This window comes from Babylonia areolata, chromosome 21, assembly GCF_041734735.1.
Source record: "Babylonia areolata isolate BAREFJ2019XMU chromosome 21, ASM4173473v1, whole genome shotgun sequence".
Taxonomy (NCBI): Eukaryota; Metazoa; Mollusca; class Gastropoda; order Neogastropoda; family Buccinidae; genus Babylonia; species Babylonia areolata.
Window position 1 is genome coordinate 17,412,922 of NC_134896.1, and position 18,115 is coordinate 17,431,036.

The window sequence follows — 18,115 nt, forward strand, 5'->3', positions numbered from 1 at the left end:
AACACGAATGCAACACAGAGGATATGAAAATGAGGCTGTAAATATATGCACCCAGAAAAAAAAATTTGGCTTTCACTTTGCTGACCCCATGTGGTCTGCTGCAGGCACCCAAGATGAGGAACGGTTGCACAGCTGAGAATTTTGCGGAAGCATCTTTCACAAATTATGGATTGGTTTAATTGTTTCGAATGGGGGTTTGCATTCTTGCTTGCATACTGTGGAAAGTAGTGAATCGGATGCATTGGTGGTTGGGTCTCGTCTTGATGGGCGATCGGCCCAGATTTCATGCCAATGGCCCCTAGGCGGCCTGGGAAAAGCAGACGGTTCCTCGCCGATCAGTCTGTGTAGGAAAGATAGTGCCGAAGTGTTTCCTCGACAGCATCATTTGGAAGCAGGGTGCTGCAGTGCGTATGCTTGAATGCTGGGCTCCAATATTTATCTCAGATTTCCCCCCTGCAACGCTTTGATGTTTTTGACTGTTTGCATATTGAGAAGTGTTATCATTGGAGACTTTGACTGATGCCGAAGGTGATTTTCAGCCAGTTGCGATTTCAACCGCGGCGAGTGTGGAAGGGACCAAAAATGAGACTTTGATTGACATACAAGGCAGCATCAGTTATTCACACTGGTGCTCATCGGGACATTATTTATGTGCATTGAGTTCCCGTTATCGAATTAGGTTGTAAATATTTAACTGACGCTGGTGCCAGGCCTGGCATCGTCTTCCGACATTTGCGTGCTGATTGGCAATGAATCCTCTCCAGGCGGCAGGCCGGACAGTCATGCCAGCCGGCCATCGGGGCTAGTTCGTAATCGATTGGAAAGGAGCAGTTTTCCGTCGCACATGTGCTGGCATCTAACAACGTGCGTTTTGGTGTTAGCTATTTATGGTGTAGGTGTCGGGGTGGCTGGAGCCGTGTTGTCTTCTTGATGTGAGTGCATCGGACCTGCTGCAGAAGAGGGGATGAGCATGGCTCACCGTCACAGCAAAAAGTCGGAGTCAATGCCATATTCGCTTCCAGCTAATGGCCAACACAGCAACGAAGACAATCCAAACTATACAGTTTACAAGAAGGTAAGTCAAGGCAGCCAGATGGCGGTTGATGCCACGCCCCCCTTAACATTCACGGTGTTGTACTTTCCTGAAGCTTTCGTTGTGGTTAATAGCTTTGCCACATGCATAACTGTTTGTCAACAGTATGTAGGTTTTGAATGCCATAAACCACTGTCATGATGTCTTAGTTCTGATGATTTCTTAGTTCTGATGGAGGCTCCAGGTTCAGATTGTAAAACTTTAGGTCTATGAAGAATCACAAAATGACAGGTTGACTGTGTTGAATGTTAAACAACAGGTTGATTTTTTTTTTTTTTTTTTTTTTTGCAACAAAAACTTTTGTTTATTAATCATTGTAATGTAAAGTAATCCACTGTAACCCTACAGAACTGTAAGATATTCTGAAAAATAATACAGGACATGCAGTACAGTGCATTCCACCAATCTATGGATCATAAAAATTAATATAGTGACATTGAAGACGAGTGAGCTTGCCTCTTTGTGTGTTAAAGAAAGATGTGTGATAATATTTTTTGGGTTGGTGTTGGATGCCAAATGTAATCAAAGTGGTGATTCCAGCAGTTCAGTTTTGTGACTGGGAAATGGAATCACAGACAGTGAATAGTGCTGTTCATGATAACAATATTTTATTACAGAATATCTTGCATGAAATTACATGTTCAAGTTAAAATCTCCACAAAATGAAGAATTTGATCAGTTTCATTTGACAACTCTAGTCAGTCCAGGTGTATGAATTTTTACAATCTTGATAATGCCTGTATCAGAGAAGACTGAATCGAGGATGCTTCAGAAACATGGCATTTTTCTTGTGATGCATTCTTTGTGCTAGGACTAGGAAAAATTTATCCGAAATGAAGTTTCCAGTTTCAAACTGAAACAGAAATCTGTTTATATCTGCTTTTCAATCCCTTTAAAATCAACTGTAGAAATAAATCCATATTATCACTGATACTGATGTCCACATTGATAGGACAGGGGACAGTAGAACTTTATTGTACTGATGGTTATGAAAGAAGAGTTCTGATAAGTGAAGCCAAATTATTAATAGGGTTGAGGCACATCTTTCATGTTTTGGTGAAGAATTCAGCCAGTCATTCTGAAAAGTCAGTCTAAAAGTAAAAAGCACTTCTTGACACAAGAAAGCATCACAGCGACTAAGGGGATGAAACCAGTCAAAACTTACCCACCTCCATTTATCGATGGCAGCGTTTCTATGGGAGAAAGTTGTGCACTACACAATGCCATGAATAAGTGTACCTTTTATTTCAGTCCAACTCCAAGGGGTTCATTTTCTCAGTTTTTGTCATCAGAAATTGTTCCCAAATTTGCAAAATTATACTATTTTTTATGACCTTGATACCTTTTTTGTACTTTGTGTGTGTGTGTGTGTGTGTGTGTGAGTGTGTTTGTGCCTGCATGTGTGCATTCACACACATTGTTTATGTGTGTGTATGTGTGTGTGTGTGGGTGGGTGGGTTGGTGTATTACTGTTAGGAGAGGTGGAGAAGGGATTAGGATGGCTGGTCTGACAGGCTTCTGATCTTAGTAAAAGTTAGCTGAAACCCTCCAATTCTTTACTGTGCAGAGGTCTCAGATGAAAACACTTGAGGCACATTGTTTAGATGCTTATGAAGTTGAGTGCTATCACTGCATCAGAAAATGCTTGGTTTAATTTACAAATTGCAGGAATGAATGGTAGATTAATGAGTTCTGAATCATCAGTCAATATAACCATAAATCCTCCATGAGTTCTGAATCATCAGTCAGTAAATCCTCCATGACATGAGCATGGTATTATAACATATATATATATAAGAACACAAACAATGGCAGTGTTTTACCTGCATTTAAGATTCCACCTGCTGAAGAGATCACAGGTCTAAGAGAGTCAATAAAAGCTGCATTGAAAGCTTGATTATAGAGTTGCATTATACAGCTTTGGCGTACAATTCAGTGGATTCAAAATTGGACAGTCGGCACTCACATTGACAGACCAAAACTTGCTTGGTGCTCAGTGTAAAAAGTTTGTTCAGTGTATAATTAGGCATTGTGAAATTTCAAGACAGGCATTGGAGCTAGCATTTTTATTTTGTTTTTAAAAAAGGGATTCCCATATATTATGTATCTGCTGTCTACAGCCATTAGAAGACAGCTCAATGAAACTGAAATCTAAAAAAAGAACCTTGTTAAACAGCTGTGTGGTGGAATGTCCTTTATATATTAGATATCCATGTACATATTTTTAATATACATGTATACAATGATCAATGTCATACATTTTATTTTGGACAAACTGTAGTAGAGAAATGAAGCATGATAAAGGAAACTAACAGGGTGGAAAGAAATTCAGTTAACAAGAACACCCACACAGTCTGGATACACACATACACGCACACTCTGAAGAGTTGTGCACAAGACAAAGGAAACCAAGGGAGACCAAAGAATAAAAGGCATTAGTGCACACACACACACACACACACACACACACACACACACACACACACACTAAAGAGGTTTGCACAAGACAAAATAAACAGAAGAAAAGTGTTCGATGGGCATTGGTGTGCCTGCGTGTGCGCACACACACACACACACACACACATTCCTTTTCTGGGAGTCTTTAGTTTTCGGTTCAGATAATCGCTGTTATTTCATTTTTGTTCAGTTCAGAGTCAGCTTGCATGAGAAGTGGATGGAAAGGTTTATTGTGGGTTCCTGTAGTGTGTGGGGGAGGAGGGAGAGTGTGTGTGTGGGTGGGTGGATGTGTGTGGGGGCTGGGAGGGGCGGGGGGGTGGGGGGGGGGCATGTGTGCAAATATTTGTCTGACCATGCATGGACAACAATTTCTCACACACTGCTGATTTCAGTGTGGCTTTCACGAAATCTCCTCATGTAATGTATAAATGTCTGTAAACAAATGAAAATGTGAAGTCATTTTGATCTTGACCTTGGTTCAAGGTCACAAAGTTTTAAAAGGAAATGCTTGTACCAGTAGCATAATTTGTGCTTATAATTTCTTATGAATGTAGCCTGTTTAACTGATTTTAAACAATGAAACTTGACAAAGAGATGCTGCAGTAGTTTAGTTTGCTTCCAAAAGCCAAACCTTTAGTTCTTCATTGATCATGACTCAATTATGCTGTTATGGCCTGGCAAACCACATACAGCTGATGGGTAAATTATTGTTTTGTGTGGATAGTTATTTCTGACTAATTTGGTCACAGCTTGCAGAGTTGCGTGCACTGATAATGATGTGTGAAAAATCTGAAGAATATCAGGCACATTTTAGTTAACGATGTGGACAGTGATTCGTGACTAATTTGGACTCAGTTTGCATCCATATGCTGATATCTAAAGAATCTCATTCTCAACAGCTTGTAAATGGATGGTTCAGAGAATTTCAAGGTTTCTGTGACAGAAGAGCTGCAAACTTTGAAGAGCTCACCGAGCTTTATTTTAACTTTAAGCGTCACAATGTGCTTTTCTGAACCCAGAGCATGGTTGGATCATGTCATAGACACATCAATCATGGAATCAGCCAATCCACAAATGACTTGGAAACAGGGGTGAAAAAGTGGATCAGCAGGTGGGCCAATCACCACCCATGTTGCAGACCTGGGTAGAAGCAGAAGCAGAACTTTATTATTATAATTTCGGAAGAAAGTTTTCTGCTGTTGTGTGTGAATGAAGTCAAAAGAAGAAAGAGTGATGAGGAATATGGTTGAATGAAGGAGCAGATTTTTGGGATGATGGTCTTCTGAGCAGTTAGCTGTGTGTTAGCAGACTAGTATGTTGGTGGGGATAGAGAAGCAAGGGTAAAAAGACGCATTACAGAGGAAGAGATGGGCAGGTGAGTTCCACCCAAAAGAAAAAGGAGCGTGCGTTTTCACAAGAGTAGTGGCAGAAGGGGGGGAGTTGGGGGCGTGGGGAGAAGGGGGAGAAGGAGGGTAGGGTGTGGAAGAGAAAACTGGGTGATGTTCATTGCCAAGTAGGTCTGACATCATGACCTAGTGACCCACCTCCATGCCCTCTGTACCCCCCCCCCCCACCCCCTCACACACACACACACCACACACACACACACAACACATGCACACACACACACACACACACACCAAACAACAAACAACAACAAAAACAAGGAGAGGTACACAAGCCAGACAAAATAAACCAGAGGAACTGGTGCAATGGTGTCCTGTGACTCAGATGCACAAAAACACACACACATACACCCATTTCATCTTGAAGCAGGGAAAAGCAAGCATGCACATGTATGCAGTCACACACATGCACATAAACACACACAAACACACACACACATGCACACATGTGCACGTACAGACATCACCGGGATAAAGCAGATAGATACTGAGAGAGAATAACATGAAGGTGGTATGGCAGATAAGTGTGGGATTGTACATTCACATGGACAACAGTGAGACAAATGTCCTGACTTGCCAAAACATAACGGGACATTTGGGTTCCCCACACTGAGATGAATGGGGCATTGAAACCAGTTGGTCGACAGATTTTTCCAGGTCAAGTCTTAAAGTTGTTAATCAGCAATGATAAAAAAAATGAACAGTTTTTTTTTCCGTATTATTGACTCACTTGTGTAAACAAAGTGAGTCTGTTTTAACCCGGTGTTCGGTTGTCTGTGTGTCTGTGTGTCCATGGTAAACTTTAACATTGACATTTTCTCTGCAAATACTTTGTCAGTTGACACCAAATTAGGCATAAAAATAGGAAAAATTCAGTTCTTTCCAGTCATCTTGTTTAAAACAATATTGCACCTCTGGGATGGGCACAAAAAAATAAAAAATGAACCTAATTATATGCAAACTGCACTTACTCTTATATTTATATTTTTTGTATTCTCTAAACTTGGCACTTTGATCTGATATTCTGACCCAACAACAAGAGCAGTCATTATTATCATTTTCTGTTCAAACAGGAACTTCTTTTGCTCAGCATGGAAGTTTTATTTATTTTGCAAACGTTTTTGGTGCAGATAGTAAAAAAGGGAAATTACTCTGTAATTAATGCTAGGGGAGTTAATTTGCTTTAAACTGATCTTTCTCATCTTAAACATTACATTTTTAAATTTTACTCAGTACATAAAAAGCTTGGATTTTTTTTTTTTTAAAGTGTATCACAAGTAAGTCTTGAAGGCCTTGCCTCTCTTGTTTCACTCCATATAAGTATCACATATGTGATAAAAAAAATTTTGAAACCTTCCTTTTATAGCCCTGTTCTGACAGAACTAGTAATTTTAGGAGGATCGACTGTCACCGGAGTTTGTCATGCATGGTGTCCAAGCTGACAAAGAAATGTATCAGACATTGACCCCACGAATAAAAAAAAAAAAAAAGAAAAAAAAAAAGTAATGGGACATATATTTTCTTCAGTAATGAAATGATTGGACATTCTCAACCCTTTATCAGTTTATGTGCAGTGCTAGTGTACACCCCCCTGAAAGAGACAGAGAGAATTCAGAAGATTTATATTTTGCCTCTTTGCTGAAAGGATTCTGGGAAAGACGTTCATTGATGTCTAGTAAGATCAGCAGCAGACTGCAAGAGATGATAACGCTTTTCCCCAAATTTTGCACTTTGCCAGTAATGTGCAGATTACTAGGATAAAAAAAACAAACCCAACAAAACAAACTTTATCAAAACTCTTCTCAGTCTCACTACCCAATCCTTTCATATTCGGTAATTCCTGTGATGGGGAAAAGTATAATTTCCTTGAACTGATCAATAGTACAGTCATATTTTTCATGTTTTTTTTTTTTTTTTTTTTTTTTTAACTGACAAAAGATCGAGTGTAAGCATAGTGAATCTGTATAATGTTCCTGTCGTAGGTGTGTGTATGTGTGCGTGTGCATGTGTGTGTATATGTGTTATTCATACTTTTATTGGAATTTTCTCAGTGAGCATGAGTGGAATACAACCAAACTTGGTCAAATGATTGTTGAATAATATCTTCTCAGTTGACTATACATTATGAAGTTTATGATAGTGTAGTAAGTACTTAAAGCAGTGTGAGATCAAAGGTCAAAATCATCACTCAACAGAATAGAACAAGACCGAAGGTACAGTGAAGTCCTCTTCTTACATCCAGTTCCCATTTAACTTTGTATATGAACTGGACATGTTGTGAGCATACATATTATTTCAATTGAATTTTGAGGTCAAAAGTGAAGGCCACAGTATGGCATGATGATTTGACTGGTTGACCAAAAGAGACAAGGTCTTGCAACTGATGAGCAGTTTATAAGGATGGAAAATGAATGACCTTGTGCCAGTGTGAGAGCAAAACCCCTATTCAGAGTCAAGATCATGGGTCAGAGTTCAAGGTGACATATTATGTCACAACATGACAGAACTGTTTCCAGTTCAATTTCACTCTTAATAAAAATTATGATGGAAAACAAACTGCAGATAATCTATAATGTTTGGAATTCACCAGCAAAAAAACACACACAAAAACAACAACAACAACAACAACAAAACACAAAAAACACACACAAAAAGAAGCAAGTGAATACACAAGCATTTGTTCATAGATCAGTATGATTAACATTTGTTGTCATCTTGCACAACAGTAAGGTTAAAAGCAGTATCAATCTGTTAGCTGAACAAGTTGAGTTTACCCCCTCCACGCTCCCCCCCCTGCGCCCCCCCCCCCCCCCACACACACACACCCTCACCCCCCACCCCTGTCCCTCTTCCTTTTGTCTCAATATTGCACAGAAATTTCAACTTGCATATCAAACCTTATTTATTTATTGCTCCAGTTCATGTATAAGTGACTTTTACTGAAAAAAAATCCTGTTTAATTGGATGAAATTCCTGAGAAAGTGTTTAAGTTTCAACAAGGTATCAAAGTGTTGGGACTGATCCATTTATAAGCTACACCACATGACATCATTGACATTGTTGATTTCAGAACTCTGTCCCTCTGTCTGTCTGTCTGTCTCATCCTTGTTTGATGTGTGTTCAGCACTGTCCATGTCTGTCTGTCTCTTTCTTGTTTGACATTCTCCATCTCTTTTGTGCAGATGTTGTGTCAGTTGAGTTGTTATTTGTCAATGTTTTTCCAAGTATTCTGCATGTGATTTATCAGTTCAACAACAGTGCATGTGATTTATCTGTTATGCAGTTTTAGCACACGCACATGCACACACACACTCACACATGCACACATACACAGATGATGATAATGATTAATATTATGATGATGGCGGTTGTGTCGGTGATGACGATGAACAGGTATTATTTGACCTGCACATCTGTGGACCACCAACATGGGATTAAAAACAAAACAGTCTCAAAACAAAACAATCTGGACCCCAAGAGAGACAGACCCTACGACCAGTAGTGCAGCCTGTGCACAGTGTTTACCAATTCTTTCCAGCTTTGGGGGGTTTGGCATGGCTGGCTCGGGCAGACGGAGGGCCGATAGCCAATCTCAGCACAGTATACGTGCACGCTCGCTTGCTGGCTCTACACTCCACCGACTCCCCACACGCGTTCCCGTTCCCACCTAACTAATCAAGGCTTCCAATTGCGCGCAAGTCGTTTTGGCCTGCAGCCAAGTGTTTCTTTCACCTGCCGTTCGCACACCACCACCACCACCACCAAAAAAAAGATGCAAAGTTTGGAGAGAATCAGCTGTGTTGCTGGCACTGAGGTCAGCAGAGGTCAGCAGCCCACGCATACATCGCGTTCAAGTCGTCTTGAAATTTATCGCTTTCGCCCTCACCTGTATTGTAGCAAATGTAGTGAAGAGCCTACACGTCGAGCAGATGTAAGGGGCGTTTGTGCTGTGGTTCGGTTCCAGCGTTAGATCATGACCGTTGCTATCACAGGACAAACCGTTGAAAGTTTCTCTCTCTCTCTCTCTCTCTCTCTCTATATATATATATATATCATCGTCTTTCATCATCTGTCTTATCTTTGTTTCTCATGTCCATTTCCCCCCCTCTCCTAACAGACCATCTCTGTCTCCTCTTCCAGGTGTTTCCGTTTTGTTTCATAATAAGATGCTTGCTTTTTTTTCTGCTTTGTGTCGCATTTTTCTGTAAATTCGATACAGTATATATCACTATACTGACGTGCACTCGTTTGGGGGCAGAGCCTTAGTAACAAACCGGCTTCAGTGAGAGCACACATATTGTATTCATGTATGTGGGTGGGAGAAAGATTAATGTGACTGATAATAGACCTATTGCGTGTTCTGTGAATTGACGTAATACGGTAATAATTATGTAGAGTAGCTTGGGGTGTTAAGGGGAGACCACGGCATATGGTCGTTTAATGCAATGGGTACGGATTGCACAGTGGGGGCAACCAGGATTATTCAGCTCCTGCTTGCAAGACTGAATTCCAACAACTCGTACACGTTTTAACCGCTGCTGTCTTCCCTATTTGGAAATGTGATTTTATTTCACACTTCTCCAGTCTCACCCCATGTGTTGAACTCGCCCACATGCCTCCCTACTCTCCTTCACCCCTACAGCCCTCATAAATACATTCCCAGCACACAACCACATCACAGTACATTACAACAATAAATACACTGGAATACAATGACGGTGCACAGGCTGATGGATTGATGGCTGTGTTAACTGCATGTGGCACATCTGAAAGTGATTGTTTTTCCCTGCATACTGTCACAGGTTTGTGTATATGGACGGTTCAGACACCCCGTCGGATGAAGAACCTTGATCCGTAACAAAAGCCGTCGTGGGTGGGAGATAGACGACTGAGAACAGACAGCGTTCTGCGGAGTGACGTGCGCGCGTGCACAGCCAGGGCAGATGACGATACGCGTAGCTTGATTTTTGTGTGTGTTTTTTTTGTGTTCAGGCTGCAACGATGAATTGCTTTATCTGCAAGCGTGTGTTGAACAAGGGAGTCTTGGCGGATTGTACAAGTCATTGTGATTTATATGCCACGGGGTTCCAGTCGCTCTCCACGCCCACAATACCTGGTTGATTTCCTGACGGGTGTTATTTTCAGTCTTGTCTCTTTCCAACGGAAAGGTCGAATGACTCGCTTTCAAGATTACCAGTGCTGCGTCTCGTTTTAGCAAACCTTCGTCGCCCTTCTTTGAAACTGTGCATCGCTTCCTCATTCCCACGACTCTCCCGCCCTCCCCCTCATGCAACATCCCCCCACACCCCCTCAGGCTTCCCCTCCCCCCCTCACCTCTCCTTGCTTTTATTTTATTCCACCTCCCACACACTCGAACCTACCCCTTCCCCCTTGAACAGCTTCCCAGGACATGGATGGGATCGGGAACTGGATCGAGTGCAGTCTGGAACTGGTTGAGCAGGGTTGCTGGTGTCCTGACGACGACAGACAGTGCCAGAAACCGGTTGTTTGCAGGCCGCATGATGCAGACACGGGCGTTCATCAAGCTGCCCATTGTTTCCCACAGACAACAAGCAACAGCCTGCCCCTCTCCCACAGTCAAAGAGGCAGCCTGTCTTTGTCTAGGACGGCACTTGTGCCGGGCTTGCTGGCAAAAAGAGTCTCCTCTCCTTGTTGGTATTGATGACAGAGTGGATCGAGCACCGCCACTGACTCCCCGTCTTTTCCAGCAACCTTTCCCCCTCCCCCTGCCTCCCCATTCCTCCTTTGTCGCCCACCTTGGCTCGCGTTGTTTATCTCTCAGCCCTCCTCCACCCACCACCATCTCTGTCTCACCCTCCAAAAATCCATCCCCGTTTTCTTGTCGACTCCGCGCCGTCGTGTCGTGTCGGGTTGCTTCGCTCTCTTCTGTTCCAAGACTGTATCTCGCGGCTGACGTCGTTCCTGATTGAAGCAAAATAAATCGATGAAGAGTTTTCTTTGCACATATCACAAGCTGGGGAGGCCCAAAATAAACTATGTAATGTGACTCCCGCAGTTGAGGGAGGTGAGAGTGAGGGTGGGGAAAAAAAAAACAGTCGGGGAAGATTTATGAGCTTGTAAACTCGGGTGAATGACTTGCATTTGTCTGGCAGTTTTGTACTGTGTACATTTATGCTTTCACAGTGATATATATATATATATATATATATATATATATATATATATATATATATATATATATGTCCATTATCAGTCGCTCAAAATGATTAGTCGTCTTAAGATAGGCATGTATCGCAGACAGTTCTGAAGTTAATGTTTTGAGGTAAAGAGTTGGAAGATGCTGGTAAGGCGCGGAACTAAAAGTGTACGTGCATGGCAGCATCCACTAAGCTAATGCTACAGAATTCTGTCATGTCATACATCATTGATACCTACTGAGTATTGTACTTCAGATGATCTCGGGGAGAAAGAAATCTATTTCGTTTTCCCTGTGTCAGACACTTTGAAACTGGGGGAATAATATCATAATCAGTTATATAATGAATGAGTTGTTGGAACACGCAGATGTTGAAAAGGGAAATTCTTTAAAACGATTTCGTTTCAGTTTCGATACTTTCGTTTTTTTTTATTGGTAGCATTATCGTGCACCAGAGATTTTTTTCCCTACTTCTGCTGTCCCATCATAAGCACCGTTTCAATGGCATTACTCCCACGTCGCTGATTCCGAGTTCTCGTTACATAACAAGACCCGGGCTCGTCTGTCGCAATCCGAGTGTCGGCAGTCCACAGGGAACCATTGATGTTAAGTCGCTAGGATGCCACACGCTAGAGGAGACCCTGCACTGTTGCTGAATCACTTCGGTTGTGTTCAGTAGTGCCTGTTTTTATTTCACGTACTTAGGTCACCACATACTAAGACCCCTACTGACGACAATAATAGCTTAATCGCGGAGCCAGACTGAGTGAGCGTCAGAGATTTGAGCAACCGTGAAGTGGATGATACTCGACTGTGTGGTCCCAGTCTTCCAATTTAAGCCCATTGCACTTTCAGTTTTGGGTAGGAGCCGGCCGCATGCGGAAAAAAACAAACAAAAACATTTACGCTAGGAATCGAACCCGCTTCTTCCTAGTCGTCACTCCGCGACGCTAACAACTTCGCCACAGCGGATGGCTACCTGAAATATTTTTTGGGGTAGTTTTATCTCTGTCTCTCTCTCTCCGTCGCTGTCTGTCTGTCTGTCTCTCCAAGTCTGTTTTGAGATTAGGAGTTTCATCATCTGAGATAAACATTTTCCCAGAATGTCGCAGAGGGCTTGTGCATTTTGTAGGGTAAGAAGTTATATTTTATGTTCTTGTCTGCGGCATTGTGAAATTCAAGACGAGTACTTTTAGGAATCAAACGTTTCTCAGCCGCTCATACATTTGAAAGGCTTTCGCGTCCACGATGCAAACGTACAGACGTTCCTCGCCTCGTGTAATGTACGCAGCAGCTCTTTCAGCATCGCAATAACATGTGAGAAAAGGGCTGTGCTGTCCTGTGTACTTCTCTTACTAAGGGTCTGCAGTCTAATCAATAACGTATCCTCTCTCTCTCTCTCTCTCTCTCTCTCTCTCTCTCTCTCTCTCTGTGATAAATATAACTGGTTATATATTCACACACCCCTTCAGGAGGGGTCATGGCTCTCTCTGTCTCCCTCTTTCTCTCTCTGTCTCTCGCCTGTGCGCGTTAATTTCTCATATCCACTCTGTCCACTCTATTGATGGTTAATGGAAATAGGGCGTCGATGAATCAGTATGTTTATTTATTTATTTATTTTTTTTATAAAGACCAACGTGGAATATGAAACTGGAATAGAATATGGAACGTTATTTTTGGAGAGACTGACGCATTAAAAAAAGTGTTGCTTCCATTTCTTGCTGTGCTCACCGACTTTGATGTGAATGATACAAGGCACCAAAAAAAAAAAAAAAAAAAAAAGAAAAAAAAGTTCATTATAGATTTCTAAAAGGAATTTCTAACAATTTTATAGATTGAAAAAAAATGTGACAAAAGGCACAGGCATTTCATCCACAGAACGACACAACGTTTTATCATGCGGCCAGATTGAAAAAAAAAAAAAAGAAAGAAAAGAAGTGGATGCAAATCAATAGAACTAAATCAGTAAATGGAAATAAATGCATAGTGACAGTATTAAATCACCGCATTGACGGATTTGTAGATCTTTTGTTTTGTTTTTGAATTATCGCAGTTAACTGGACCAGGAAGTCAAAAAAGGGACACGCGTAATAAAATGGTCTGGAAGTGAGGAACGGACAAAAACTGTACGTTTTGCGAAACAGAAATAAATAGGAAAAGGGCAACGAACTCTATGTTGACCATAAAAGTATTTCAATCACTCGGCAGAGGGAGAGAGAGAGAAAGTGAACATCGTTTGAGCACTCCGTCGACAAATCCCGTTGTTATAACTGTTAAAACTCTCATCTGCTGAAAAACTGATTGCCCCACCCTTTCGAATCGTTTCTTTGTCTGCCTCGTTTCTGTTGCTGTCTTTCCTGAACTTTCTTGGTCTGTAAAACGGGTTGATGCTTGTGTGTGTGTGTGTGTGTGTGTGGTTTTTGGCTTTATGATTCTCATGATATACGGCATTTACATCATGTTTGGTTTTGTCAGAGAAAGGTTGTAATGCTGATAGGCCCACCTTCCTCCCCGAACCCCCCCTTTTTTTTCTTTCCCTGTGTGTGTCAGTTTCAGACTGGTCTAAAAAAAAGTTGTCACCTAATTGGTTCGGCTTAACCCTTTCACCGCCAAGCTCGCATTTATGCACAGGCGTGGTACAGGACCCATGTCACTGAAAGGTGACTATTCATTGGCCTGTTATCCATGAACCTACTGCTCTTAATGTTTGGTGGTAGGATAGGCCATATTTTCTATACATCGCAGGGGGAATCCTCAGCTATTCTTAGCCACTGTCTTTTCTGTGTTTATACCACAAGGGAATTTTGTACTCTAAATTGACTGGCGGTGAAAGGGTTAATCTTCATCTTTGCTTCCTTTTTGCTTCCTTTTTAACTGGTGATAAGCAGGTTGAAACTGAGCACAAGAAGAAGCATCCATTGTTACTCGCGTGTATAATAATTTTATTTGTTCAGGGAGTGAACTGGAGAAAAAGGCCATCAGAGGAATGTATATTATATATGTAAGTCCTAGAACAATTGTAAGACGTGCAGTGGCGTCAAGCAGGGGAAATCGAACAACGAACTGTACAGCTCAGTTGCCATGTACTCCATCGACAAGAACCCATCACTGTGTATTAACTGCCCCTTCCCCCTCTCCATCACACACACACACACACACACACACACACACCGCCACGCACAACACTCACTTGCAGTTGGGGGTCAGGGTCGGTGACCCCCCTGCACGTGTTTGACCCGGCCCCGTCCCGGGCGATACGAGATACCCGTTTTGGGTGCACTGCTGACGTAATAACTGCCCGTGTCGAAAATAGCTCGTTGCCGGACGACAACATCTTGCTTTGTCAAATTAGTGAATGGACGCTTTTGCAGGTCTCGAGGGTGACAAACATTGACGTCAGCAGTAGCTTTGTTGTTCTTTTATTTGTTGATTTTGTTGTTGTCGTTGTTGTTGTCTTCTCTCCATCATGATGCTTGGTCATACCTTGCTTGCCCGTTTCAGTCAGAACAACAGAAAGTATAACTATTGGGGGTGGGAGGTGGTTGTCTCCGAGTCGTTATAACTGAAAAAACCCCACACCCTCTTTTTGTGAAATCGTCTTATTGATATTAGCATAAATACCCATTCTTCACTCCTACCGTGTTTACAGTTAACCGTACTAAATCCTTAGTACATTGCTTGAAAAGTACTCCCCCCCCTCCCCCCTCAAAATGTATATCCCAAACCGTACAGTTGGTTTGGCCTCTGTCAAAGATTGTCTGCACAATGCCAGATGTACATTTGTATTGTTACATGAAAATATTGAAATAAATTGCAACATTTTTGTGTACCCCCATGGGGTTTCCTGAAACGGAAACGTCTTGTCGTGGCAAGGCGGTGGTTGGAGGCTTTGGTGGTTTAGTGTGGTGGGTGGTGGGGTGGTAGAGGAAGGGGCTCTGGGAAGGGGATGCATGGGATGGGGGTGGGGGTGGGGGGTCCATCATAGTATGTTTTCAGACTATGGCGGCCTCGCTGATGACGGAGACAAGCAAGCCCACCCATGAGGGGAAAGACGATAAAAAGGTCGATGACGTCCGTCAAACTTTTGTGTTACACACACGCACACACACACACAAACACACACACACACACACACGAGCGCGTGCTCGCACGCACGTACACAGTGGAAGGAAAATCAAGAAGTAAAAATAACAGAAAATCTAAAAATCACCCTTAAATTCAAAACCAACAGCGGTAATCCAAAACGTGAATCTTTTCCCGTGGTCATCATTCCCAACATCGCCATATTCCACCATGTCCTGGCCGACGGTGTATTCGTCGCTTTTGTCTTGAGCCAAGACCATCGATTGTCACCGAGAGAGAGAAAGAGAGAGAGAGAGAGAGGTGGTATTGGGGAGACCCAGCGAACGTGCAGCTAAATAGCTTGCTGTAGAGCTCTGTCCAGAAGACGTGGCGCAGCGCGAAGTATGCTGGCCGACGGCAGCGAACGTGTGACGTGGTGGCGACGGGAGGTGGAGCTGGCCGTCTTGTTCCGGGTTCTCGGTGGTTGCGTAATATGGACGTACCCGTTTAAGAGGGGAAGGAGATGGGGGGACTGCATGGTGGGTGGTTGGTAGTGGTGGTGGGAGAGAGGAACGGGGATTTACTCTTGCGCCGATACAAAATTAGTCCAAATGCGTGCAACAAAACCATTCTTTTTATAACAAAATAGAATGAAATATACTGATCACATGATTTTTAAAAAAAATCAAAAAAAAAATCATCATTTACACTATTGGTCGTGAGCAAGCGCCTTAGAATGAGTGGCAAGGCGAGAACGTGTGAGGGAGGTTACGAAAGCCCGGAATGCAGCTCGTAAGAAAGCGTTTAGCGCGGTTCATTGCACAGAGTGGTTTGAATGAATATTGTCTCTGACGTGTAATTCCATTTTATCTATTTTGTCTATGACGTGAAATTTCCTTCTATCTATCTATCTATCTCTATCTGTCTTTCTGTCTGTCTGTCTGTCTGTCTATAGATCTATCCACACGCACACGCATACGCACTCACTCACTCACCCACGGACACGTAATTATTACATAGAGAGAGAGAGGGAGAGAGATTGTGGTCGAATACATCATGCATCGGTTTGACCTGTGTCGTCAGTCGGACGGGTCGATGGAAAGCGAGACGGGCAAAGAGTGCAGATGGCCTCAAGGCACACGCTGACGTCAGAACTTCCCATCCTCACCCCTAACCCCCCCTTATCCCCCCCCGCCCCCCTCAACCACCTCTCACTCTTAGTTCTACAACTCCGTAGCTCGGGCATCCGTATTCTTCGTGAATGACCAGTCTTGCTTTGTGGCATGCCCATTCATGCCGCCGATAGACCCTTCTGCTCCTCCTTTCTTCTTATGTTAATTTGATCCACGTGACGATCTCTCGCTTCCTGGAGTCGGCGGAAAAAAGCCGAGATCAGAGACTCGGCATGGGATCAGGGATTGAGGGCAGACGGTTTGCAAAGGCTGCTTCATTATTTCGACCGACTTGCGACAGGCTGCATGCTGTTAGTTGAGGCCATTAGAGATGTGCAATTTTATGAAGAATGGTCGTTATATATTATACTGCTGCCATTATCTTAGTCCTCTTCCTTCAGGAATCTTTCGTGTCTTTTTTCTTTTCTTTTCATTTCTTTTTTAAACATCTCGGGGCCAGCACAGTCGTCCTGCTGTGGTCTGTAATGGACTTCGCAGCCACCAAAGCGAGTCAGTTACATATTGGTTTTGGTTTCAAATCTCCCTGCAGAATGTGTTGATACGTCCACACAAATTTAGTTGAAATCTAACAGTAAACGGCTACTTCACTGGATAGTACACTACACAGTGCTGTACTGTATTGCACTGGACTTTAATGTAATGTACTGTACTGGCAGGGTTTCTGATGCAGAACGTGCCCAGCTCCTTGCAGTGTTCTCTCCATGAGCAAATCGAAACAATTTGTCTGGAGCCGAGTTCTAGAGTATACAACCAGGTTGGGGAATATTTTCAGTGATTCTCTTCATCATTAGGCTACCTAACTTTCGGTCTCCAGCAGTGACTTCTTAGTCTTATTCATTTACTGGTCTATCTGCGTCTGTCTGTTTGGGTGCCTTTCTTCATCTCAGCTTTATTGTTGTTAAATGTATATTCACACTCATATTTACCGGTCACACACCTGTGGCGCATACACCCCATATAAAGGGCTCTAAGCGTCACACATTAAACAGTATTTATGATTATATATACAAAAGTGCATGATAACATGGTACCACAGCACATGGAAAAACAAAAGTGTATTCACACACACACACACAATATATATATATATATATATAAATAACATGTCTGTGTCGATATGTGCGTGTGCGCAGGCGCGTGTGTGTATCCCCAATCTCTGTCATTCCTCTCAATCCAGACCTTCCATCATCCTCTCACTCACTCAGGAATACGCGTGAGCACACACACACACACACACATACACCCCCCCACACACACACAAACACACATCCATGCACGCACATGCATGCATGCAAAAACCCACGTATGACCGTATGTGTTGTTAATAAGCGTAGCTTGTAGGCGTGCTGTCCGAAGGCTTGGATTTCCGTTGTTGCTGACGTGAACAGGAAAGCAAGCAGTCTCACCACTTTAATTTGGTCTCTTTCACTCTTGTGTCCTGTTCTCCGAACCCCCATCAATGGGTTTGTTTCGATGGATACTAATAATCGAAATCTCATCAGCGGGACTCTTAAAGGTATCCATGTTGAGTCCCATGGGTTATGAAAACTCAGTCTGTACCGCCCACGGAAGGGGAATGTGGATGCCTGAACAGCAGTGTTGAAGCGTTCATTCGTGTTCGCAAGGAAGGCTAATTGGAATGGAAACGTGTGAACGCGCGAGTTGAACTTTAAGTCCACGAACGTGGACGTACTATGTCCCGCCCACTTTCTCCTTTCTTCACCAC

The 18,115-nt window shown here is 42.7% G+C and overlaps 1 protein-coding gene across 1 annotated transcript in view; it reads left to right on the forward strand.

Moving 5' to 3' along the window:
* Positions 1-970: 970 nt before the first annotated feature.
* Positions 971-18,115, forward strand: part of LOC143296127 (regulator of G-protein signaling 7-like) — a 106,540-nt gene continuing 89,395 nt past the window's right edge. Inside the window, exon 1 of the mRNA XM_076607910.1 lies at positions 971-1,075. Within this exon, the coding sequence (XP_076464025.1) occupies positions 971-1,075 (105 nt within the window). The remainder of the gene's footprint in view (positions 1,076-18,115) is intronic.